Here is a 25,033-nt window from a genome sequence, read left to right on the forward strand (position 1 = left end):
CTTTCGGGAAAATACAACTTCAGTAAAATGTATTTTTGGTATTAGTATTAGTAAATGAAAGTACCTAGTCATACAATATTTTGCTGTTTTGTTTAATACCTATTTTAAAACATATTTGTATAATTGTCTTAATATTGATAACTGCCATTTGCGTCATAATATCAATAGGGTAGTTTTATAATAATAACAATAAATATACTTGTTGTTTAAAACAACATCTTATTAAACAAAAATATAATTTTTAATTTGCGCTATTGATATAGGCTTAGAGCGAAAAGCCTAATCCTGAAATAGGAAAGGAGTTTATAATATTTAATTAAGAACAATTATTATGATTTTAGAATATGAATTATAACGGTACCTATATATATATATATATATATATATATAACTAAATGTGTTTACTAACTAGTTTCATAGTATTGAAACTATAAATTATAAACTATATTTACATTTTAATAAGTTATATTATTTACTGTATTAAATTTGATGTCTATACATAGGAGGTATGCAAGATTTCAATTACGTGTGGTACGGTTGCATGGAAGTAACGTTAGAACTGTCATGCTGCAAATACCCACCTGCTGCCGACTTACCCAAGTTTTGGGAAGAAAATAGATTGGTATTTTTATTATAATAAAGCTATATGCTTATTTTACATGTGTATTCCACGGTTTACCTTTTATTGTCAATTATTATTATTCCATAGTCTCTGGTGAAATTCTTGGCTGAAGCTCATAGAGGAGTACACGGTTTCGTAATGGATGAACACGGTAATCCAATCGAAAAGGCTTCACTTAAGGTCAAAGGTCGTGACGTAGGTTTCCAAACAACCAAATACGGAGAATTTTGGAGAATACTGTTGCCTGGAGTTTACAAACTAGAGGTTAGTGTTAAAACCGATTTCGAGTTTGGTATCGAAACACCTACTAAAATAATTGTTTCAGATCTACGGAGACGGTTATATTCCAAAAGAGATGGACTTCATGGTCGTAGAACAGCATCCGACACTTTTGAATGTGACATTACACACATCTAAGGTAGGTCCGAAGGCAGATAAACCACGCTTAAAGCTTTGGGAACCACCGTGGATGAATGCCTTCGAGAACAGGACGATTAACGTCAATTCCGGGTCAATAAATTTTACCAGGAATTGGCGGGATGGCTTGCGCATTTATAACGCGGGTACAACACCGGCGACGGTTACTGTATTATATTACATTAAATTACAATTTATTATGCTTATGGGGTTGGGCTTTTTATAATGTGTGACAATCGTCAACTAAAAATGTTTCATGCTTAAACAATAGCGACTGTATTACTGTCGAGTGTAAACTAACCATACTAAAGCTGTTCGGACTTCGGTTAATGATTTTTTTGTTTGGCCGTTTAGTGAGATGATTCGTGATAAATCGGGTTTAGACCGAAATCGGTCATAAGCCATAATGAAAATCGATCTGACCGATTTCGGTTAAATAATTTGTTAACCTAGTACGATCCAAATCGATCGGCAATCAGCCGGTTAACATGATAAAAAAAAACTGTTCAACCCGGACAGCCTTAGTGTATATAACAACGGAATTCGATGGTGCTCGGCAAAAACTGGCCAAGTCTAAAATTTGGAATTTTCAGTATTCAAAAATTAAAATTCAAACGCAAATAAGAAAAAAGATAATTCTGTGAATGAAACGTGGATTAATCTTTTCTATAAACTTTAAAACAACAAATTACTATATAACACAATAAGTAATTATTAGTTACAAAACAAATTAATTAACTTAATTTAATTATGTCCTAAAAATGTTCTTTTTTTCACAAACGTATAATGATTAATAAAATCGTTGTTTGACTTAGATCGTTTTACATATAACACCGTATAATTTTTCTGAATCTAGATATGACATAAACTCATTTTCGCAAATTTTAGGCTTTCTTCCATAGCCAGTTTTTCCCGAGCACCATCGAATTAACATATTAATCTGATGAGCTGTGAACTTATCACGACAATATCTTATATTTTGTTGCAATGTATAATTATTATGATGCATATATATATTGTATTACCAACTTTTCAACTGTAAAACTAACAAGACTTGACAATAGGTAAGCATACACAATGAAATGTATACATCTAGTATCTGTAGTATGTATGTAAGTTTGTACTACTTATAGATCTTATTTTCAGATTTAACTAACTTTAACAAAACTTAATAATGATACAATAAGATAATATCTGATGTTATGATATATTCGTATATTCCACTTCATATAAATTTAAATAAGACCTACTAGTACTAGTATAAGTAAAACGTAGAGTGACTGAAATGGCAATTGAAAGTAATGGTGAACCCTGGTCGTCGAAGACGAGCTGAGGAGCGTGGGACAATATATTTTTATGACCAACTACTATTAATTAACCATCCGTTTGTATATAATGTAAAATATATTTGTATGGTAATTTAATTTCTAACACCTTCCAAGTAAGATTCGATTAATGTGTGAGGTGGAAGATGTCGAGTGTCGACGTCGTATCTACAGATCTATTGCGATTTGCGCCACACACGTTGAAAAAAAATTAATCCCATTATTTCTTATCACTTTCAATCGCCAAGTAGACCCAGAGACTTGACAAAGACTTTTTTTATCAAGATTCTACATAGACCTAAGAATAAGTACCTATATGAATTTCACAATTTGTTTATATTCTTTAATCTTTATGTCCAACATGAACATTATAACACAATAATTACAACAAGAACCTTGTAACTTTTAGTAACTTAATTAACAATAATGGTTTTAAATTAAATAACTATAATAGCATGTATTACTCATTAAAAAAAACAGAGTTTATGTCATATGGTGAACTAAAGATAAAGTCTTGTAACTTGTTTTAAATTATTTTGTACATTAAAAATACAGATAACAATAATGTTGTACTAAAAAGTATTTATTAATTTCCGCTATACTACACATGTCTTAACTGACATTCTTTATTGCTAATATAATTTTACTTAATTCTACTTTTTGGGAAAACGTGGTATATGTGTTATACTTATTTACCTGTAATATTCTTTGCAAAAATGTACAAACACGCGAGTGGTTGCAGGGTGTATCTAAGCAATTGAACATTTCTTCGCTACCCTGTCACTATACTACCACTACAGATTCAAGTATTCACTTTCCTAGTTCTAATGGACCTTGAGTTCATTCGAGATCTTATTTGGTACCTTGTAAGTAATACAACTTCCTTAAAGCATAACTGAATTTTTATACAATTATATTTTATTTATCTACATATATTTATGTTACAACCAGTTGACATTACATTTTATTTCCAGCGACAAGATAATTCACTCTACACCAGACCTCCAGTTCCTCATTTTTACCATCATCACCACCCACAAGGTGGTATAGCATTAGCACCTAAACAACCAGTTCAAGATTCTGGAATATTTTCGAGTATTACATCCGGTTTCAATAATTTTGTAAGCAACGTATTTGGATAGAGCTTATTGAAATGTATTTAATTTTAAAACTATATATACAAACACACCACTACAGCTAATATCCGATCTCGAAGCTGTATAAATAACCAGTTTTAGGGTAAAGTTTTTTTTTCTTCTATAAATTGAATCGTATGAAGCAATGTAACAATTTTACAGCATACCATTCTGGCTCCTACTTAACACTAATTTATTATTATCATTATATAATTTTTTACATTAATTGTTGTATCGAACTATTTTTGTACGGACATTACTTATAAAATATTTTATTAGATTGTATATGTATATAAATAGTTAAATTGAACAAAACAAAAATATAAAAGTAAATTATACTTATCTATTTTTTAATAATGTGATTTTTTATTAAAAGTGCTTATAAAATGTCTATACCTTAAGGTTTTAACATGCATTGAAATAGGATTTATAATTTAATTATAAAAAAGGGAAAAAATTCAATACTTCAGTTGTTTAAAAAAATGTAAAACTATTAATAAATTTAAAAAAACAGCTTATAGAAAATGTAAAAATAAATAAATAATGTATTTCTTTTAGAATATTATGTTTTTAAGTAAACTACAGCAAACTTACAAATTATTATACAATAAATCTTTTAAAGTTCAATATTAATTTTTAAAAGTGTAAAAGTATTTAGTGAGACATAAATATATTTAAAATCTACGATTAAGCATCTGCGGGAATTAACTTGGGTCGAATCACATGAAATGCACTAATTAATCCACTCAGATGAATTTTTTCACTAGTTCCACCATTAAGACGAACTTCAATTTCAGCCATTTCAGTCAGTAAATCAATAAGGGCTTCTGGCGGTAAATCCACTGAAATGTTAAGTAACATATACAAATTTATTATTGTTATTATTTATTTACTTATTAAAAGAAAAACTCAAAATAAAAAAAACCTCTTTAATTTGTCTAAATTAAAAACCCAAAATAATGTTTCATTTTGTTTAACTCAGTTTATTCAATTTATATTAACTAAAATGGATCCTTCAAGGTTGTAATAATTAGAGATAACAAAATGTTGATAAAAATTATTAGAAATAAGTAAATAAAAAAATTAGTTCGAAAAACTTTTTCTATTTTTTATTACTTAAACAAAAAACTTCTTTGTACTGTTTTCAAAAACAGAAAAAGTTTAGAACGTTATTTAAAACCTAAATTTACTTATTATTAAATAATATATAATTAAAAAAAAATTAATTACTACAATAGACATGGACACTTTTGGCCAAAACTGTACCTTTCCCTTTTCTGATGATTCACTTTTCCGCCAAATTAGATAACGTCCGATTCTCATTTACGCTAATTAAAATAAAATCGAATTTATGTTAGTTGATGAATTAAGTATAAGTAGTCCATTTTCAAAACTAATTGTCAACACTTTTTGAAATTTCGGGAAAATAAGAAAAAATTATTAAAACATTTCTATAAACAACTACAGGTATAACATAGAATTTTTTTTTAATTGTACTACTTTTATACTTTGTTATTATTTCCACTTGGCTTAGTTTTTAAATGTAAAACATAGTCTTTTTGGGGCGAAAAAATAAATCAGCGAAAAAGGGAAACATATGGTTGGTTAAAAAGGATCTCACCCACTACAGTTGAAGTTTTGTTTCAACCGATAAGAATTGTCACAAAAATAATCAGAGGCCAGAGCGGCAAGAAAAACCATGCATAACTTAAGGGTTAACCAAAAGAGAGGAAAGAAAATAATGTATTTATTTATTAGCATAAATTTATTTAAAAAGGTACTTTTATATTTAGGCTAAAACTCAAGTCTAAGCTATGGACTACTAACTTAATTATGTGGAAGGGGGAGGGTAAAATTGTTTTGAGTTTTTACTCTAAAATGTCACAAAGGGCCACTGTATTTTAAACCTTGTTATTTTTAAAAGATGTTATAGTGACTCTATAAATTCAAAACAATAACAATCTGATTTAGTTTTATGTACTATTACACTCATACTCAAAACAAAAACATCTACTAGAGTGAGAAATGGATAATAACTTATTATTTTATGGAGTTACATAGAAAACAAAATTAAATGTTTACAATACTTACATCTATATAAAAATGTATGTAGTTCTGTTAATATGTCTTGCAAAGCTAAACCTTTATCAATTTTTAGTCCTTGAATTTCTAAAAAAAAACATAAATATATTAATTTTTACATATATATATTTATTTATAAATAGAGCTAAACACACTTTGATAAGTAGATGAAAAGTCATCATTTAAGAGCCATTTCAAAATGTTCATAATATCACTTTTTAAAGGATGACCAACACATGTATACACAGAATCTTCGTTTACTTCTGGAAAAGCTGTGGCAGCACTTTGCAAAATATTTAGAACTTTTCGCATATCACCTTGGGCTAAATCTATTAATGCTTTTTTACCATCATCTGTTACTTTTACACTAAAAATTTAATATTATTAACTTAAAATATTTATTATAATAAATTTAAATAATTTATTTAGTACATACTTTTCTTGTTCAATTACATAATCAAGTCTAGGCATAATTTGTTTAGAAAGTAGAGGACCAAAACGAAAACGAGTGCATCGAGATTGTAAAGCAGGAATTATTTTACTTAAGTAGTTGCAAATCATACAAAACCGAACATTTTCAGTAAATTTTTCAATTACTAAAAATAATATGTATTTATAAATGCTTTAGTTTACAAATTTACAAGTTATAGTTTACAAGTTTTAAAAATATTACTTCTTCTCAAAGCATTTTGGGCATCGTTAGTCATGGCATCAGCTTCATCCAAAATAATTAACTTGAAACCAGACTTAAAAATTGTTCTTGTTGATGCAAAATTCATAATTTGTCCTCGTACAACATTTATACCTCTATCATCAGAAGCATTTAATTCAAGTACCTGAAATTAAAAAAATAATAAAACAATTAATAAATAATGAATGAAATAAAACAATGGTATATTGAAGCAACAATTCAGTATCATTAAGTAACATTACTGATACTCAAATCCAGTGGCGAAGCGTCATAGGAGACAAAGAGACAATGTCTACCCACTTATAATACGGACAAAAAATTTGGTTTTATTTTATGTGTATAAAAAATTTTTAACCAATTTTAATGTAAAAGTATATTTTTTTTGTAATAGTATTCTTAGAATAGAGTAGTTGTGGGCGCGGATCAGCGGGCGGTCGCGCTGCCGGCCGCTTGGTCTATCCAAATTTAGTATAAAAATAAATGAGACAATTTCAAAATTGTCTCTTTTGCCGGGCGCGGTATGCAGGGGGAAATGGAAAACGGCGGGGGTTTATCGTTGCGCTATGAGACATGTCTCACCGACCGCCGTTCATATTATTATTGTTTTGGTAGACCGTATCAGTTATCCGTTATCGATGTACGTCGTATCGATTGTCGTGTTGTACGTTTTCAAATATGCCTATGCCATTTAGTTTATAAGTTTTTGAACATTTATTTGTTACAGTATAGATAAAATAACATATACAGGGGGTCCAAGGGGGTGCAGTCCCCCTGACAAGTCACGTAACACCATTTTTTTTTCAATGTCTCCCCGATCTAAAGATCCACGCCTCGCCACTGCTCAAATCACATACAATATATTACAGTTTTTTACAAATTTTTACAGTAAAGATTTTTATTATTTTTATACAATTTATGTAGAAGAGTTTTCTTTTGTATTTTAATTTGGAAGTTAAGAATTTGTATAACATTTAGCCTTTTTATAATAATTTTGATTCCATTTTTTTATTTATAGACTTCACATTAAAAGAAATTGGTAAATAATTAAAAAGTTTTGTGTTTTATGAAAAAATCATATTGTTATAAAATGTGTACCTAGCGCAGGCAGGGTGGGTATTGTTACTTTTTTTGTTTTTGTACTGGGAATCTGATTACTTTCAATCACTATTTTATAACAGTCTATTTATTTTTTAATGGCTTATTTTACACATTTGTGATCAATTTCACTACCCCTTGCCATATATATAGCTATTCATTTTTCTATCCCAAACTCTTAGGAACTTAAGGGGCCTACTTGGACTAGGTCATTTCTCCATTGTCTAGTGCTCTATTCTATTTTATTTTCTTTCTCCAACTATGTGTTTCGTAATCACCATAAAAAGAACTTTCAATAAAAAAAAAGTAGCCAGTAAAGTAAATTTATACCGGAGGGCCAAACAAAATTAGGGTCCATAGGATCATTTCACGCATAACTCTTGTGAAAGTAGCTACAGGAAAATAAATTACATATTTTTCTGACTGGATCCCTAATACAGTCAAAAGACAATCAACTATCATTGTTAGTATTTCATTTTTTTTGTTAAGTATAATTTTAATAATCAGTTATTTGTCTAAAGCCCGGTTCACAGGACTCGTCTATTCGGTATTTGTGGATACTCGTCATAATGTATAGTATTTTTAAATATATTTTTGTGAACGAATATAACAGAAGATTTTGTTTATAAATTGTTCATTTTAAAAAGTACTACAATATCACCCATGACATTATTAACTTTTAAAACATTATTGTAATGTATTCACAAGATAAGAATTTACTTAATTTAAAAAAAAAACCAAAGGTTATCAACATGTTTGATAATACAATAATTATAACAAAATAGATATTTCAAAATACTAAAAAATATTATCTGAATAAGAGATACAGGCTACAGTATCATTTTAAGCAATGTACAGTCATATTTAAAAGTGTATTCATATTAATATTATACATAACAATTTTAATTTTAAATTACCATTGATTACTATAACTTTCTTCATAATAGAGTAACATACCATTGAGCGAAACTGTGCTGGTGTATACAATTGTTTAGCACATGCTAAGATTGTACTAGTTTTTCCAGTTCCGGGTGGCCCGTAAAACAACAAGTGAGGTAACTGATCTTCTTTAATGTATTTACCAACTAAATAATAACATTATAAGAAATGTAAATATTTTAACATAATCTTTCTTATAAATTGTATTGCATACTTGTCTGGATAATATCTTCGTGTGAAATCAAATCATCTAATGTATTTGGACGATATTTCTCAACCCTAAAAAAAATAAATAAATTGATACTACCAATACAGCCATCACAATAAAGTACTATAAACTAATTTTATAAAACTACAATTTAAATTTTATTAAACTACCTATTAATGAAATATGTATACATAATATACCAACTAAAGTTATACTAAGTATACTTAATATAAACTATTATATCTTTCATATTCAGTATATACTATAATTATAATACACAAAGAGCTTGTAAATGTACCTCTAATGGCCGTTTGCACTAATTAAACTTAAATTTTAAGCACAATTTACCCTATAGTTTCAGTATTGTTTAACTACCCTTAAATTCTAAGTAGAGTTGGTGGAGACGGTCATAAGTACTCTGTTTATATTTTCATACCACTCTATGGCTTACTATAAGTTCATTTAGGTAGGTATCAGGCATTATTTTACACACATGGAATAAAATATTTAAGTGTGTATTTAACTTACCAAGGCAAATTTGGCTTAGCTTTAGTCATACTTAATGCTGTTGAAACTATGAAATAAGTAGTTCAATAAGTTATTTATTTAGTATTTATTATTTCAACAAGAAAAATATTGAGTAACAAGACAGGTATAAAAGTAAACAACAATTACAAGTATGAATGATATTTTTTTTTAAATGTGAATAAGTGTAATTTATAAATTAAGATTACAAACGTAATTTGAATGTATTGATGCAACTTTAAAATACTTTTAATAATAATTAATTTAAAATTGAGAACATTTGTAATATTTACAATACAGTATATTCTGTAGTGAATTGTAAAATCACAGAATAGGTAGTCATGGTGAAATCCTTATACTGAAATCCGAAGACCGAATACCGATTGGCGAATATTTTAGGTTATACATTCTAAATATTATTTTGTTTGATTACATTTTCGCGCCAAATTTTATCAGTGTAACGGGTAACATTGTGTGATAAGCTGCTGTTATAGGCTTCCACGATCAATAGTTCTTAAACCATTATAATAGTTAAAATTACAAAATACATAATAAATTAAATTCCGAGAAAGGTACTAACTATACGGAAAAAAAAATACTGACCTAATGACCTAACTAGTGATTTGCTATTGTCACTATAATAGCAAAATGACTGAGGTTCTCAGGTACTAGGCACTAGTATAGCACCACAGAATTTTAATCGTGGGTTGCAGTGTAATTCTTACAGGAGCCTTTGACCATAATATTAGGTCCATATATCATTATACTTATAGTATTGTATATTAAGAATTATGATTTAAGGCCTAAGCAGAAGAATATCATTACACAATTTTTTTTTTATACTTCTTTTGAGATTACGAAAGCGAACATCGAGTAAGAGAAAGTGAAGATTTTCATAGATCTTTAACCATATTATAAATTGCATAGGCCATAGCGTCGTTTTTTCTTCTACGAAAATCTTCCATTTGTCGTACACCCTTCCAACACAGTATGATAGACTGGTATGAAACAGAAGAGGGGTAATAAAAACGCTGTCTATGAGAACAGTTTTGAAGTAGGCCGTAGGGACCACTTACCACACATAATTAAGCTTTGGTATTTATTAACCAATATCGGCATCGACAAATATACATGTCGGACAAATTGAAAAATATAATAAAAAAATTATTATTTTTGTTATTTTAGTACCTATATTTTTGTTATGCTTTCCAACCTATAAGGTTAGGAAATCATAACGAGAGGTGTAGATCGAGGTATACAACTTGATAGCTTAGATTCCTGTTAGATTCTAGAAAATATCAAGTCTAAAACATTATACAGTTATAGTGTACAACATACTGATTAAAAATATACTTCTTTTGAATCTTTAAACTGTTGGTACACTTTTAAGTAAAATTAATTATTATTTTATTATACGCCATACGGAAATAATTGTAATTTTATAATTAGTTATCTTAGTTCATGGTTAACACCCAATAACTTTGCTATCTAAACACTAATATACGTTTACGCTCTTATTAGTTATTGTTATCTATTACACGTCATACAGCATATTGTAATATAAAATAACCAGCGTGTAAGAAGAAAGAATTAGGCAGGGGTAATAGTAACACATCAAGTTTGGCCTGAGATCTGAACTCTTGAGAGTGCAGTTTGCAGTAGTTCGTCGTTACTCGTCCGTAGCAGTTAGCTTTGGCCTTAATTTGAGGTGTTACTCATCATATAATTTTTTTTATAATATCCGATTATTATTCATTAATAAACACCACAAAACAATAGGTAGGTACAAAAAAAATGTCTTTTTTTTACTAAAAAAAAATATTGGCAAATTTTGAATTTAATTATCATATCTTTTATTAAATATGATAACATTCAATCGACATAATATAAGACCACAAAATTAAGGAATGATCTGAGATCTGACATCTATGGACTACGAGGTCAACGGCCGAGCAAACTTACATAGTATATTGTACAAACGCACACGTTTGCAGTGCACTGCAGATGTGGCCTGTGCAGACTGCAGAAGTTATCGAACATGCGCAGTAAAGACGTGTAATTTCGCTCAGTTGTTCACCTCTGCTAGATGTTGGATAAAACGCGTTTTACTGAACTTTTAGGCAGTAGCTATATCCATTGTAAATGATCTTTTTTTTTCCCCTTCATGTGCATCCGTAGAGAACCGGAGGTCTACCCAGCGGGGCATTACTTTCCAATTTCCTACGGTCTCCGATGCCGTTTATTCAACAAAATTACAATTATAAACAAGAAAAACCTGTTTACCTCTGCGGGCGAGGCAGGCTCACAAAAATATTTACAATATTTAAAATGATATAAGCAAATTACAATGCACATAGATACAACAAAAATGTAGTTGGGTTCAAAATTAGATATGACCAGTATAATATTACCTATTTGAGTATTGAACCTAGTAATACACTAATACCTACATCTTGGTCAGCTTAAATAATAAATTAACTGAGATATTGTGTTCAATGTTTATAGACAGAATATAAAGCTTATCAAATAAAAATTTAGCGATTAGCCTACGAGGGTATTGTAGGACGTTGGCAGTGACTTTACAGAAACCACTAACCTATAGAAATACAAATCAAGGGACTCTAATTTTAGATATCTGGTATAGAATAAAAAAGGAGAAAAAGCTACAATTCTGACAAGCCCGTCTTAAATCAAATAAACCGTCTCGAAAACTACGTTCTTTACCCTTAAATTGTATTCCAATCGCTTTCACATTACATATTAAAACTCAAAATCATTGTACTCGTTTCTTAGAAATATATTATTTCACTAATAAACAACGAATATGCATGAACACATTTACTATTACTCAGTAGATAATACTCGTATAGTCTTATCTACTAAGGCATCGTTCGGTAATGTTAAAATGTAATATTTAAATAATAAATAGCATTAGGTATTTCATTTTGTCATAGGATTTGATTTAAATATTTAAACGATGTTTTTTTTATAGCTATTGATATTAAAAGTTAAAACAAACAAGCAATTCCACCGGTGGCCCATAACCGATTGGAAAAACTCCACTTTTAAATAAGGTGGCAGTGACATATGACCCGCCACTGGAAACAAATTATATAGCGTAGTTTATGATTATGCAATTTATGGTTACGATTCCTGGTAAAATTAACATGTGTACTATACAACATGCTATCAAAATATGTTCTATTTAATTAAATTTGTATTTTATATTTTGTATTAAGTCAGAAGATTGACTTCTTATTATAAACTCTTATTTCTTTTTTTAAACCCATTTTTGATTTTATTAACTTTTTTTCAATGATAGCGATTAGTGTCCCATTTTTTGGGTGTCTGTTTTTATTTGTTTAATTATTATTTTATTTCAAAAGATACAATTTAAATTTAGTTAAATTAAATTCATTACCGAAAGGGTTATCACTTATAAATAATAAATAGTCTAGACTGTAAACAATTGCAGTAGTTTTTATTCGTTTTCTCTGTAAATATTGGGTATAGCATTACAAACATAATTATGAACTTTTATTACTTTTTTTTTAGTAAAAAATATAAATTATTTACTAACTATTAAATAATTATATGAATTTGGTTCCTCTTGAAAACTGCTTAGATATTCCTGAATGCATATTACTTATTTTTTTATCGTTTGAACTTGGGTTAAGTAAGTTTGTACCTTCCTTGGCCATTACTTCTAAGTTTTTACGAGTGACATCATTTGATAACAAATTAATGGTTCGTGAAAGAATTTTTTCCAAATGAAGTCTCTTATTTTCATCATTACGAAAGCGACTTATCAATTCCTTTGTCTTGCCATCTAGTCCAGAGCTAGCTTCAGCAATTTTTAAGAATGTTAAAACTACTTGGCCGAACATTTTAAATACTTCGTTACTTTCTTTATTTGTTCTGACTTCTTTGTAGAAATTATTCAATGAACGCATAGTGTCGGATCCCACTTCATTGGTAGCAACATTTTTCACAGAGTTCAATACAAGTGTCAAGAGACCCCACACATCTTTGTCTTCTAATGTCGCTTCCCAAATTTCAGAAATATCGTCACGATCATGATGATGTGTTCCACTTCCATACGAATTCATTTCACTCTGTGTAGACTCTTTAGCAGGTATGTCATTGTTGGATGGTCTATCAGCATTCCCACTAAATGCAACCTATAAATTATGGCTAATGAGTTTTAGGTTTATTAATTTAATTTAGTTTTTCATAAACACACTAATTTGTGATAGAAATATTTCACTATGATATGACACCAAATCTATGAAAATTGAATTATTAGTATCTCATTATAGTGATATTTATATATTTAAACATATATGATATAAGTTACCTATAGGTATAGTATTATAATTTATAAGTAAGTGCCTACCAGTATGGTCCTACATCCTATTTGCATAATAAAATTAATTTTTACCCATATATAGTCAGAAGAAAAAATTGTTAGTCTACGCACTCAACTAAAAATATCCTTATATCATTATTATTCATCATTAGTTATAATACGAATTTTCGTTGAAAATATACTAATTATTGATTTTTATGCTATTAAAAATAAAGAAGTACAACAATCATAAATGTGGAATTTCATCATATTAACAAACATACAAAATGATTTGTTAAAAATGATACCTCTCAGAAATCATTAAATAAAACGTTTTATTCTATTATTATAAAGTCTAAAACGATTTTTCAACCAAATATATAGGAATGTAATACAAATAATAATTGTAAATTAAAAAATAATTACTGTATATCATTTTACCTGCAATATCATAAACCCTATTATCACTACAACGGAAAATTCGTTAAAACTTTTCATATTAAAAATACTGATGATAATCTGAACGTAACACGCTTAAACGTTTGATTTTATTAGCAGACTTACCTTAGTTTAAATAATACTGCTTTTTATACTTTACAAAACAAAAAAAAGTGTTTTGCAAGTGTTTAAAAACAAAAACTCCAAAATTTTAAATACCTTATTAAGTTAATAGATATTGTTTTTAATTGAACAAATTATTAGGCATCTGGTAAATTTTACATAGAATTGTCGAATGGAACGCAATACAATACATTCATGCGCATAATACACATATTTAAAAAATTTACACACGTATGACATATTTTAATAGACAATAGACCTTTGAAAGAACACGTAGTAGGTAAATAATGTATTTAAAAAAAACATACTATTGTCTAAAACTTTAAAACGTTTATCATTTTCCCTCCAAAACCAAGAAAAACATCCTAACTGGCTTTTATTTTATATTCAAATCTGAAAAATGTGTAAGAACGTTGTTGTTCTTTGTTGGCTCTAAGTTAGCTATAGTTTTAAATCAACCGCTAAAGCCTAAGAATCTAAGATACACAGTTTCTTGAATAACAACTTTTCAATAAAAGTATAGCTTATAAGATTATAAAAATACATAATATAGATGATAGCATAAATAGTAATTAAAATTGTTTTTGGACGAAGGAAGGGAATTACTATAATTGGGCCTAGAAGTGTTAAAAAACTAGTTTCTCCAATGATTTAAAGTGCCTTCATATACTACTATTACCATCTACCACATAAATTAGTATCGTATATAAACTCTATTCTTCGAAAAAATATTAGATGCTTTTAAATAGGGACGAGAGCCCGTTGTTTAAAATTATTTTCTCTCATTTACATACGTTAACCTATAACATTTTAATAAATAGCTAATTTTAAATTTGGCTTAACTCTCTAAAAAAATATAAGCTACAAGCTGTAGCCCGGGAACGCCCGACCCGGCGTTTCCCGTGATTTAGTTTGCCAGGGCTAAGTAAAATAATTACAAGTAAGATTAAAAAAAAGTCATTTCTCCAGGCTGTACATTGTACCCTGTCTCGGTTTTTTTTTGGATCTACATATCGCCGCCCCGCTAGAACGATGACACAACTGCAATAATTGAATTTTACAGGAGAACCAAAAAACCAAATTATTTTCACTAAAGCGTTAATAATTCATGAATGCACAATTAATTATGAAATTGGGTCTTGGGAAATTATTACAACTACAGTTACGTCGTTTTTCTACCTTATGCGTTCGCTTTATCTAAACACATTGAAGCATTTAGTCAATTTTACCAAATTTTGCAGTTGCGTCATTGTTCTACCGGGGCGGTAATATGTACATTACATTATATTGATTATGGGCCCCGCTTACTCAATGATCCCAGTCCCAGCCCCAGATCCGGTTCGAATCGTGAAAATGTTTAATAGCGTCCCCAGAATCGTGGTACATAGAATCGATCTGTTCCTTTAATCATCACCTGTCATTCAATCGAGTGTACTCAACAACTTCCCAAAGTTTCATGGCGATTGGACGAATGGTATACTAATACTTTTTTTTATAATGCGTAATGGTCATACAAACAGACATACATTCATTTCTATAAATATAAAAAGATTACTCCTTCAAGAATTATGTTTGTTTACAACAATTTATACCGCGCGAATCGTGTTTTATACTATTTTATTCGATTATAAAACTACCTAGTTATTTAGTTTAAAGTAATGTCTGTAATTTATATTTATGCATGTACTTATTACTTTATACTTATGTATCTATGCATGAATAGGTTTTTAAAAGAAAATGTATTTTGTTGGAGTGGATGTTGGAACAGGGAGTGTGCGGGCAGCTTTGGTTGATAAAATCGGTCGAATAGTAAAGAAATCTACTTGTCAAATTGAAACATGGAATCCAGAACCAGATTTTTACCAACAATCGTCTGAAAACATTTGGCAATGTTGTTGTAAAGTCATAAGGGTACCTACAAATTATTTAGCCAGGTTTTAGTTTATTAGTTATTAAACATTGGCTAAGACCGTTGTAAGTACATATTAGATATTATGTATTACCTATATCTATAAGAAACGAAGTAACTAGTAGGTAAGTTTTAAACATGGAATGCAATGATTTGGGTTACCTCTAATATTATTATTTTTAAACCTTTTTAATTCAATACTAATAACGGCTCTTAGATCAAACTTTTACATTGCCTATCTAATTATAATGTTTTTCTAAAATACACTATTAATTAAAAGGTAAATTGCTACTTTTTTTTAGGATGTAACTAAAGAAGTGCCGTCAACCGCAATAAAAGGAATTGGATTTGATGCTACATGTTCGCTAGTTGTTATCGATACTAACGGTCAACCATTATCAGTTAGCAAAAACGGTACCTAAGCAAATTATATTTGTGCAACCTACAACATACAGCTAGGTGTAGAACTTTTCTATCAATTTATTGATAGTAGCGGTTTATGCAGTCGGGAGGCCAGGAGTTTTCCCGGTTGAAAACGACCCATTGGCGTAGAATAGGGGGAGAGGAGGCTAAGGGGGCTACAGCCTCCTTCCATTAATATACATCAATTATATACGTTTATAATACACAAGTATGGGAATTCCCTCACAAGTTTTCCGTCTATATGTTTACAATTTGTGTGAGGGCTATAGCCCCCCCCCTCTCCCCAGAGAAATGCATCATGCTACGCTTATGCCGCGACCCAGTCGTGACCTTAAGGCTAGGTATTTCATACTAAAACTACAAGTTACACATAATTATAAGTTTTTTTCCAGTACCATTCAGAATTTATTGGTTTTGTACTCAAATTATTCTTTAGCAACCTAAAAACTTAACTTGTCATATGTTTATTATATAAAACACTTACATACATACTTATTTAATATTATTTTACAAAAAAAATGTGGGTCTTAACAAAAAAAGTTATGTTTTAAAAAGCTTATAATTTTTTATATTATTTAGTATAACAATTTAGTTGACTCCATTAACCTTCAGTATAGTAAATATAAATAATATTAAAATAAATATAATTTCATTTGTGTTCCCGAAAGAGCTCAGTGGCGTAACTATAACTGAACCACGGCAGTTACGCCACTGAAAGAGCTATTTATTAAGGGTTAAAGGATAGGCAATATTTAACAAAAATTATTTATAAATAGCCATTTTAAATATGCGATATGGCAATTTTAAAGTGAACAAATACTATTTTTTCTAGTTATAAAACTTTTAGTTATTTATTTTGAGTTATGGCAAAAGTTTGATAAAAAAAATTTCAATTTCCATTGCATACCTATTTATTTGATGTTGTGAACAACTTTTTCCATCTATTCATCTGAAAAAAGCGTTATAATTTTTTATCTATGTTGAATATTTCTAAATTTTTACACTTTTAAAGTTAAATTTTTTTAAGTTTAAGTTAAAATTTGTGAAAAGTTGTTCATCAATCCAAACCGGTTTTAAAAATCTTTATCGCGTAATTGGATTGATCAGTGCGTTGGAATAGGTCTTTTTAGCATGAAAAAACAGTCAGTTTCGAAAAATTGCCGCGACAATATAAACAATAATTAATAACATAGTACTATGCATTTTAAAATCTAAATACTTTCATCATCATCAGCTTTTAAAGGCCAAGTCTTGTCGTTGTAGCCATTCATGTCTGTCACTTGCTGTCTTTTTGAGTTGTTGGTAAGAGGTAAAACTTATCCGATGGAAGATTTCTTCAAAGATGGATTTACGCGGTTTTCCTCTGTTTTTTTTACCGTTTATTTTCCCTTTCATGATGATGGCGATAAACTGATTGAGCCTTAGCAGATGTCCAATTAGCCTTATTTTTCTTTTCATCATTGTTCTTCTCTCACTAACTTCGTTCAGCACTGCTTCATTCGTCTTACGTTTTATCCAGATTGTTCCTGTCATTAACATCCACAACCACATCCAGACTATCTAAATACTTTTACAGGCATAAAATACAGAATACTAAAAAGGAACAGACTAGGGAGGTACTTTGGGCCGTTGAAATTTTTTTTCCGGCCGATTTTATTTCATATTCCGTCACTGTTTACTAAACATATCTAGAACATGGTAGGTAGCTAATAATAGCCTAAAGTAATTAATTATGAAAAATCTAATGATATAATATCCGACAATTAAAATATTAGTAGAACCACAATAGATTAAAGTCTATTCTGCGTTGGAACGGCGAATATGAATTGTAATACAAATATTATCTGATACATTTACATTGACTACAATAGTACTAAACTGAATATTTACATAATTATCTAATTTGCATAAATAATCTGCTTTACTACCTTCTAAGACTTGATTTTGTTATTCTACACAATTTTCAAGAAGAAGTTTTAACAGTGTACTATAAATTATGATATAATATATTGTTTCATATAATATTTAGTATCAAATGATTATAGGAAGGATTATTTTGCGTATAGTGGCTGCTAAATGGAGATAGGGAAAACTGGGGATGTTTAATAAAGGTTACAACAAAACTGTAGGATCATGGAAAAATACAATAAACAAGGTTTTTTTTTATAAACATATTTTAGATATTAAAGAGTTCATTAGTAACCCGTAATAGGTGTTTTGTACTTGTATTTTACATAGATCCAATGCATTAAACACATCATGTAATTACAGGAGAACAAGAACAAAATATTATATTATGGATGGACCATCGTGCTAAAAAAGAAGCGGATATTATTAATCATACAAACCATAATGTATTGAAGTATGTAGGAGGAAAAATATCGTTGGAAATGGAGACTCCGAAAATTCTTTGGTTGAAAAATAATTTACCAAAGAATATATTTTGGAATAAAATTGGCTATCTTTTTGATTTACCAGATTATTTGACATGGAAGGCTACAAACACTCTTTCCAGGTTTGTGAATTACTGTATCATCTAAACATACTTATTCTAAAAAACATTTTTTTAAGATCTCTTTGCACAGTTGTTTGCAAATGGACGTACTGCGCACATCTTGAAGCAGCTAGTTTGGGAACTTGGGATAGTTCCTACTTTAAAAGTATAGGTTTAGGAGATCTATGTGAAAATAATTGGAGGTTAATTGGTAAGAGCATTCAATTTTTCAATATCATTGTTTGCAGTACAGATAAAACTATTAGTTTTTATGATAGGTAGTGAAATATTGGAACCAGGCCAACGTTGTGGATCAGGATTAACAAACAAAGCAGCAGAACAATTGGAACTGGATGTTGGAACACCAGTTGCTACATCTTTAATAGATGCACATGCTGGAGGATTGGGAATGATAAGTATAGCATTGAATAAATGTTCAAATAATTTACAAAATCGATTAGGTAGGTACTTATATATTTTTGAATGAGTGTAAAATTATTAGGTACTCTGGTATATTGATAATTATTTATTTTTTAAGTAATGATATGTGGCACATCAACTTGTCACATGTTACTTAGCAACAAAGAAGTATTTGTAAATGGTATTTGGGGTCCATATTATAGTGCAATGGTTCCAGGAATGTGGCTTTTGGAAGGAGGACAATCTGCTACCGGGAAACTAATTGACCACGTAATTCATACACATCCGGCTACGAGAAACATTTCAATTCCTGAAAACATGTTAGATATAGTTTTTAAATTAAATAATAGTTATTTTGTCTAATTTCCATGATAAGTATAAGTGGTATAAGTCTCACTGATACTTTTGTATTTGTTCTGTAGTGTTCTACACTGTAGAGGATGATGATATATAAATTAATCTTTACGTTAGGTGACATTTCTCCTAACTAGATTGATTTGTCAATAGGAGAATAGAAGACTATTTAAATAAACTTCTGCTTAAAATGGCAAATAAAAGAGGTATCGAGGCAATTGACTTTTTGACTGAAGATTTTCATATTTATCCAGATTTTCATGGTAACCGATCGCCAATAGCAGACCCTTCTCTTAAAGGGATGGTAAGTATTTAATATTTGTGCATTGCATTAACGGTGCTACTTATTATTAATTCATTTTGAACTGAATGTTTCAGTTGTTTAGTAAAAATAATTCAAAACCTGTAATTGATTTTTTTTTTGCAGATTGTTGGGCTATCACTTTCTGCTAATGAAGAAAACCTAGGACTTATATATTTAGCTACTATACAATCATTGTGTGTAAGTTTTATTTTGGAACTAATAACAAAAATATATAAAACTTTAATACATTTTAAAGTTTTATATATTATTTATATTTAATTTTTCAAATGTCATTACTTTCATTTCTTAAAATGAATCCATTAAAATATTAAAAATATTTTTAGTAAAAAGTTCTATTAACTTACAGTTTAGAAACTTGGTATACATGTACTATGCCATATCCACTAAAAGGGGTTCTGTTTTTATATCCCTTCCCAAATTAAGTAATTTTTTGTATTTAAAAATAAAACTATCAATTTATAGTGTTATTTTACGACTTTTTTGGGAACTTTCTGCAAAATATTTTTGAATATGTCGCTGTTAGTATTGCTATAAGTATAAATTGTTGATATAAGTTAATAATTGTTTTAAATGTCTATTTTAATTAAGTATGGGACAAGGCACATTATGGAATGTTTAGAAAAGGTTGATAACACATTGCAAGTGCATGAAATTCTTGTATGTGGTGGTATAAGTCAAAATCAAATGTTCTTGCAATCTCAAGCTAATACTGTGGGATTACCAGTCTGGACGTCAGCAGAAAATGATCCAGTTTTGATTGGCTCAGCTATGCTTGCAGCTGCATCGTCAAAAGAGTATGATTCATTACATGAAGCTATACTTGGAATGGCTAGTGACGGAATAAAAACAGAGCCAATAATAAACACAATAGAGTAATTTACATAAAACATATATATATATATTCGAACATAATAGGAAAAAATTACACAAATCATTAAAAAATATTATTATAATTATAGGTATCACAACAGAAAATACACAGTTTATTTAGAAATGTTAAAAAACCAGCAAACTTATAAGGATATTATGTCAAATCAAAAACTATAAGTGATAAAAAAACAAGATAAGTAGTTAAAACCATTACATTTTGTAATTTTTTGATGGTTTAGAAGCTAGTCTAGAAGATCGCCTCACATTTGTTTCACTACTAGTTTTGTTTGGTTTATTGTTGGAGTTTCTTTTATTATGCGGAGTAGCAATTCTCTCTTGTACGTGTTTTACATTATCACCTAAAATATAAGTTTAAATAAAATAAAACATAATTAACTACCTACAATTTTGTAATTTGACTACATACAATTATAAGAATTTTGAGGAGTCACAAAATCGTCTGAGGTTGCTTTAGGAGATTCAAAATGAATATTTTTACGTTTCACTCCTTTTTCTTTAGCAGATTTTTTTAAAGCAGGTTTTAATGGCGAAACATGTTGATCAGCCAAAACAATTGGCGTCATACCAGACCTACGAGCAACATATGATAGCTCCATAGTTTTTAATAACATAGGTGTAAAGCTGACATTCTTTTGATTAATTGATGTTGGTGTACTGGAAATCACTACAAACATATACATTGCTTATTTTATTTTTAAAAAAAAATCACCTATTATTTATATAAATATATGACTTCAATTAGAAATGTACCTGTTATAAAAAATGTTTTTACACATTAAGGTACAACATATAATCACATTTTATGACTAGTATTTTCTATTGAACAACATAATATAATAATAATATTAACAATTTGTATGATTTTGTTGTAAATAGTGTATATTTTTAATTAAAGAAACCAAATATTATTTTACAGTTGTTTTGACTTACAACAAGTATTATTTGATGATTTCATCTCATGAAAATGTGATGAATTTGAAGAATCAGTTGGATTGTTATTTTCATTGTTTGTTGTCATCGGTTTAGCTTTTATTCTTTGATCTAAAGTTATGAAAAATAAAATATTCATTAAATTAAGTATATGGCATAAATTTAATGATTTTGATGTGGTGTATTATGTATGGTGACTGAAGAAAGAAGGCTTGGTAAAAAGTGTTTTACAAATCAAGAAGGATAAACTATTGCCCAAGTACATTTTGTACGAGCATACAATTTTTAAGTTTAGGTATGAGTTTTATACTGAGTAATTTATTTTTTGGATTAGTAAATCAGGAAATTCAGCAGTGAGGAACCAACTAGTCAAATGAAATGACCAATCCTAAAAAAAATATTTGGGTATATGGCCACCTGCAGATGTAGCTAACATCTTTATTAATATTAAATACTTGCAAACAATATTTTTTAACTTAAAAAAAAAAAGTCAATAGAATAATTAATAATAGTTCTACAAGTATTATAAGCAGTGTATAATGTGTCACACTTGTTACTCGGTGTCTGGTTCGATTCCGGCAAACAGACATTGACGCCCCCACATACTACCCGCTTACTTAGTAGGAAGCAACTTAAATTCCATTGGCTTAACTCTCATTAGACAAATTTAAATAATAAGAAAATATTAAAAAAAAGTTTTGTTTTGTATAGATATATCATATTTTTTTAATATACTTACTTTTAAGAAATTCTGTTAATTTGGATTTCACTTGAGACACTTTCACTGTTTTTTCAGTTTTATTGATAACTTTTTTTACGACGGGTTGCAAAGGAACCCAATTGTTTTTTTTCATCATGGATAACTCTTTAAATTGATTTTCTAATTTTTCGACCTATTAGAAAATATTTATTTATTTTGGATATAAAGCTTTTCGGCTTAAAACATTAAAATGAAACAGGTATTTTACAAATGTAATATAAATTACAACTCATAATTTATAAATTAGTTTTTATTATATTACTTGTAGTAGTAACATGTCCCAAAAACCATCCAAGTCTGCAGTTTTTATTGGCATTGATCCAGATTTATTATCAAATTCTTCTATTAATGAACGCATTTGCATAAATTTATCAGTTGTCAATAGTTTTGTTTGGCCACAAACAACATCAATTTCATCTTTGAAATCCTAAGAATTTATATGAATGTAAAATTTAACAATAGATTTAATTTTAGTTATTTTATTTACTAAGTAAATAATATTTATGAACAAAGAATCCATTTTTTTTAGTTATTTTTATATTATTATTGAATAATACTAACTATTGGTATACTGTTGTTATCTGAAGAAATTTCTGCCCAAAACTTTGCTTTTTGTTGTAGTTCCACAGTTTTATCATCAAGTTTTTTCCTAATTTGATTTAATATTTCAACAAAATTAATAAAAATATCATACTAACATATTGCTGATAAACCACATTTAAATGCATACCTATAAACATCTGCAACACTGTTATCTTCATATTTGTCAAATAATTCAGATAATTTAGGAGGTTTCCTTGGGCTTGGTCGCCACTTCTGTCCACGTGTAGTACAAACATAAGGACTCAAAACAACGGGTGTTTCAGAAACTGTATGTTTCATATCATTTACAGTGTTGTCTAAATCATCAATGACGTTTCTTATTAACTTTGTAGACTCTTCAATACTTTCTTTATTCTCAATTGATAATGTACTCTGATTTTTTTTTACATTGTTGTGGATTAGCTTTTTCTTTAATTTTGTCTCATTGTTTTTAGCAGTATTTTCTTCAATTTCCGTAATGGTACTTAATTTAGATTTGGGAATTTCCTTCTTAATAACCAACGATGTATTAGTAGGTTCTAAGTTAATATTTATTGTTTGAAGGGGTTCACTGTTGGCAGATTTTTTGTTAGATTTTGTTACCTTTTTCTTTACAATACATTCATCAGCACAATCGTCATCTAGTAACATAATTCAATATTTATTTAAAATAATAAGTTAAAATACTAGAAACAAATCAAATTTACTGGGCTATCTTTTTTTAGCAATTTATTTTATTTGCTAAAGAAGTTGCTGATTACAAATTTAAAGTAAAAAATTCGGGGACTCCTCTTCTCGCATACTTGCACAATAGTTATTCCTAAAACTTGAGTAGCTATAACTTCTGAAATATACTCTGTCCCAAATAAAAAAGGTAGTGATTTGCGTATCTCGATTAAGGCCTCTAGCATTGTTGGACCCATCAATCCCCCTCTACGCGATCGGTTGTAGATGAATACTGACGACAATGTCATCCGATGGTTGCCGACAGTCGCGTTACGTGTGCAAGGAAAACTAGGCAGAGTAGCGTGGGGATGCATGAGACGGACTGAATTTTGTCAAGCTTTTCTGCCTTTCTTATTTATTTATTTAATAAGCAAACATAATAATTAACAATATTTTTATATTATATTTGCACAACTGCTTATAAGTCAAAAACCTTGTGCCGGCAGAGAACAGAGTATAGTACAGTCTGCAGATTTCTGACTTCAGATTCAAAATCAGCATAAAAATATTGGGTACCAGAAAAAGAATTACACACAAAAATTATGTTATACTGAAAATTCATTTAATAAGTTATATTTACTTTTGAATTTTTCATTTGCAAGTTTGATACTAGCTTTTTTCTTTCCAATAGGAATCCGGTTTTCTTTCAGACCATAACGTGTCCTAAGTAGAAATAATTTTATATTAAAACACAATAGTACTATTCCCATAAATGAAAAACATGTTATGGGAATTCATTAATAGCACCAAATCACTGTGATCAAACTTAAATTTTTAAGAAAACTAAATAATCTTGCTATACCTAAAATATTATGTTATATATCTTAACTTAAAAAGTTAAATAAAAACTTACTTTTTCGTAGCCATGATGTTAGGTAGTTTATGAGAAATAAATTTAAAAAAATACACAAATACTTAAGTTAAAACATAAAAAGTCAACTGAAAATTCACTAAATAGTGTAAACAGGAATGACTGTTAAAATTTCAGTTTCATCCACTAGTAGATTGTACTGACCACAGAAATTATGTTCTAAACTAGAATTGTACAATATCAAAATTATGTTAAAATAAAAAAGTTACAGTGCAACTTTACCACTAGGTAGATAAAACAAAAATAAAGCAAATAGATAAGTACGACTTAAAAGTAAAATGTTTGTAGGTACTAGCGTCTAGCCACTCACTATTCACTATTCAGTGACGGGTTTTGTGACCATGTAGCTTATATTTTCTTTATTGCACAGTGGTCAGCGTTAAGCGTAATCGTAATGTT

At 28.9% G+C, this 25,033-nt stretch overlaps 5 protein-coding genes across 10 annotated transcripts in view; 2 read left to right on the forward strand and 3 right to left on the reverse strand.

Annotated features, from left to right (window-relative positions):
• LOC126838396 (carboxypeptidase M-like) overlaps positions 1–3,784 on the forward strand; it is a 20,343-nt gene extending 16,559 nt beyond the window's left edge. The window contains exons 7-11 of one of the 4 annotated variants that reach the window (XM_050572786.1): positions 504–622; positions 710–886; positions 948–1,040; positions 3,107–3,230; positions 3,339–3,460. In XM_050572786.1, coding sequence (XP_050428743.1) covers positions 504–622; positions 710–886; positions 948–1,040; positions 3,107–3,202 — 485 coding nt within the window. In that variant the 3' untranslated portion in view covers positions 3,203–3,230; positions 3,339–3,460. Of the gene's footprint in view, positions 1–503; positions 623–709; positions 887–947; positions 1,041–3,106; positions 3,231–3,338 lie in introns of all 4 variants that reach the window. The other 3 variants (XM_050572783.1, XM_050572782.1, XM_050572785.1) reach the window with 3 other exon arrangements.
• Positions 3,570–9,375, reverse strand: LOC126838399 (replication factor C subunit 5). 2 transcript variants are annotated; one of them, XR_007685690.1, is made up of 9 exons: positions 9,044–9,375; positions 8,522–8,586; positions 8,326–8,453; positions 6,256–6,418; positions 6,019–6,178; positions 5,738–5,949; positions 5,592–5,669; positions 4,767–4,828; positions 4,231–4,342 (listed from the first exon to the last, which is right to left on the reverse strand). XR_007685690.1 is itself a non-coding variant. In XM_050572790.1 (8 exons), exons 1-8 carry the CDS (start codon positions 9,070–9,072, stop codon positions 4,188–4,190), a joined length of 990 nt encoding a protein of 329 aa, XP_050428747.1. In that variant the 5' UTR covers positions 9,073–9,374; the 3' UTR covers positions 3,570–4,187. The 2 variants fall into 2 exon arrangements, 1 of the variants encoding a protein (XP_050428747.1); XM_050572790.1 differs by lacking the exon at positions 4,767–4,828 and having other exon boundaries at positions 3,570–4,342; positions 9,044–9,374.
• On the forward strand, positions 8,200–21,586 carry LOC126838397 (FGGY carbohydrate kinase domain-containing protein). Of its 2 annotated transcripts, none has more exons than XM_050572787.1 (11): positions 8,200–8,423; positions 15,673–15,860; positions 16,161–16,272; positions 18,553–18,796; positions 18,853–18,986; positions 19,054–19,236; positions 19,314–19,515; positions 19,703–19,853; positions 19,977–20,051; positions 20,463–20,746; positions 20,834–21,586. In XM_050572787.1, the coding sequence occupies exons 2-11, from the start codon at positions 15,687–15,689 to the stop codon at positions 20,919–20,921; spliced, it is 1,647 nt and encodes a 548-aa protein (XP_050428744.1). In that variant the 5' UTR covers positions 8,200–8,423; positions 15,673–15,686; the 3' UTR covers positions 20,922–21,586. The 2 variants fall into 2 exon arrangements, with proteins under 2 accessions (XP_050428744.1, XP_050428745.1); XM_050572788.1 differs by lacking the exon at positions 8,200–8,423 and adding an exon at positions 10,699–10,819 and having other exon boundaries at positions 20,834–21,585.
• LOC126838401 (uncharacterized) lies at positions 12,501–13,967 on the reverse strand. Its single transcript, XM_050572793.1, has 2 exons — positions 13,830–13,967; positions 12,501–13,221 (listed from the first exon to the last, which is right to left on the reverse strand). The coding sequence occupies exons 1-2, from the start codon at positions 13,884–13,886 to the stop codon at positions 12,631–12,633; spliced, it is 648 nt and encodes a 215-aa protein (XP_050428750.1). The 5' UTR covers positions 13,887–13,967; the 3' UTR covers positions 12,501–12,630.
• On the reverse strand, positions 20,812–25,022 carry LOC126838398 (guanylate kinase-associated protein mars). The gene is made up of 9 exons (XM_050572789.1): positions 24,617–25,022; positions 24,344–24,426; positions 23,186–23,678; positions 23,017–23,104; positions 22,718–22,882; positions 22,435–22,588; positions 21,696–21,806; positions 21,172–21,429; positions 20,812–21,103 (listed from the first exon to the last, which is right to left on the reverse strand). The coding sequence occupies exons 1-9, from the start codon at positions 24,628–24,630 to the stop codon at positions 20,955–20,957; spliced, it is 1,515 nt and encodes a 504-aa protein (XP_050428746.1). The 5' UTR covers positions 24,631–25,022; the 3' UTR covers positions 20,812–20,954.
• Positions 25,023–25,033: the final 11 nt, after the last annotated feature.

Source organism: Adelges cooleyi, unplaced genomic scaffold (assembly GCF_023614345.1).
Source record: "Adelges cooleyi isolate 19-005CV unplaced genomic scaffold, UGA_ACOO_1.1 ACOO_flye_CR_arks_rails_tigmint_CR_PRNA_30, whole genome shotgun sequence".
Taxonomy (NCBI): Eukaryota; Metazoa; Arthropoda; class Insecta; order Hemiptera; family Adelgidae; genus Adelges; species Adelges cooleyi.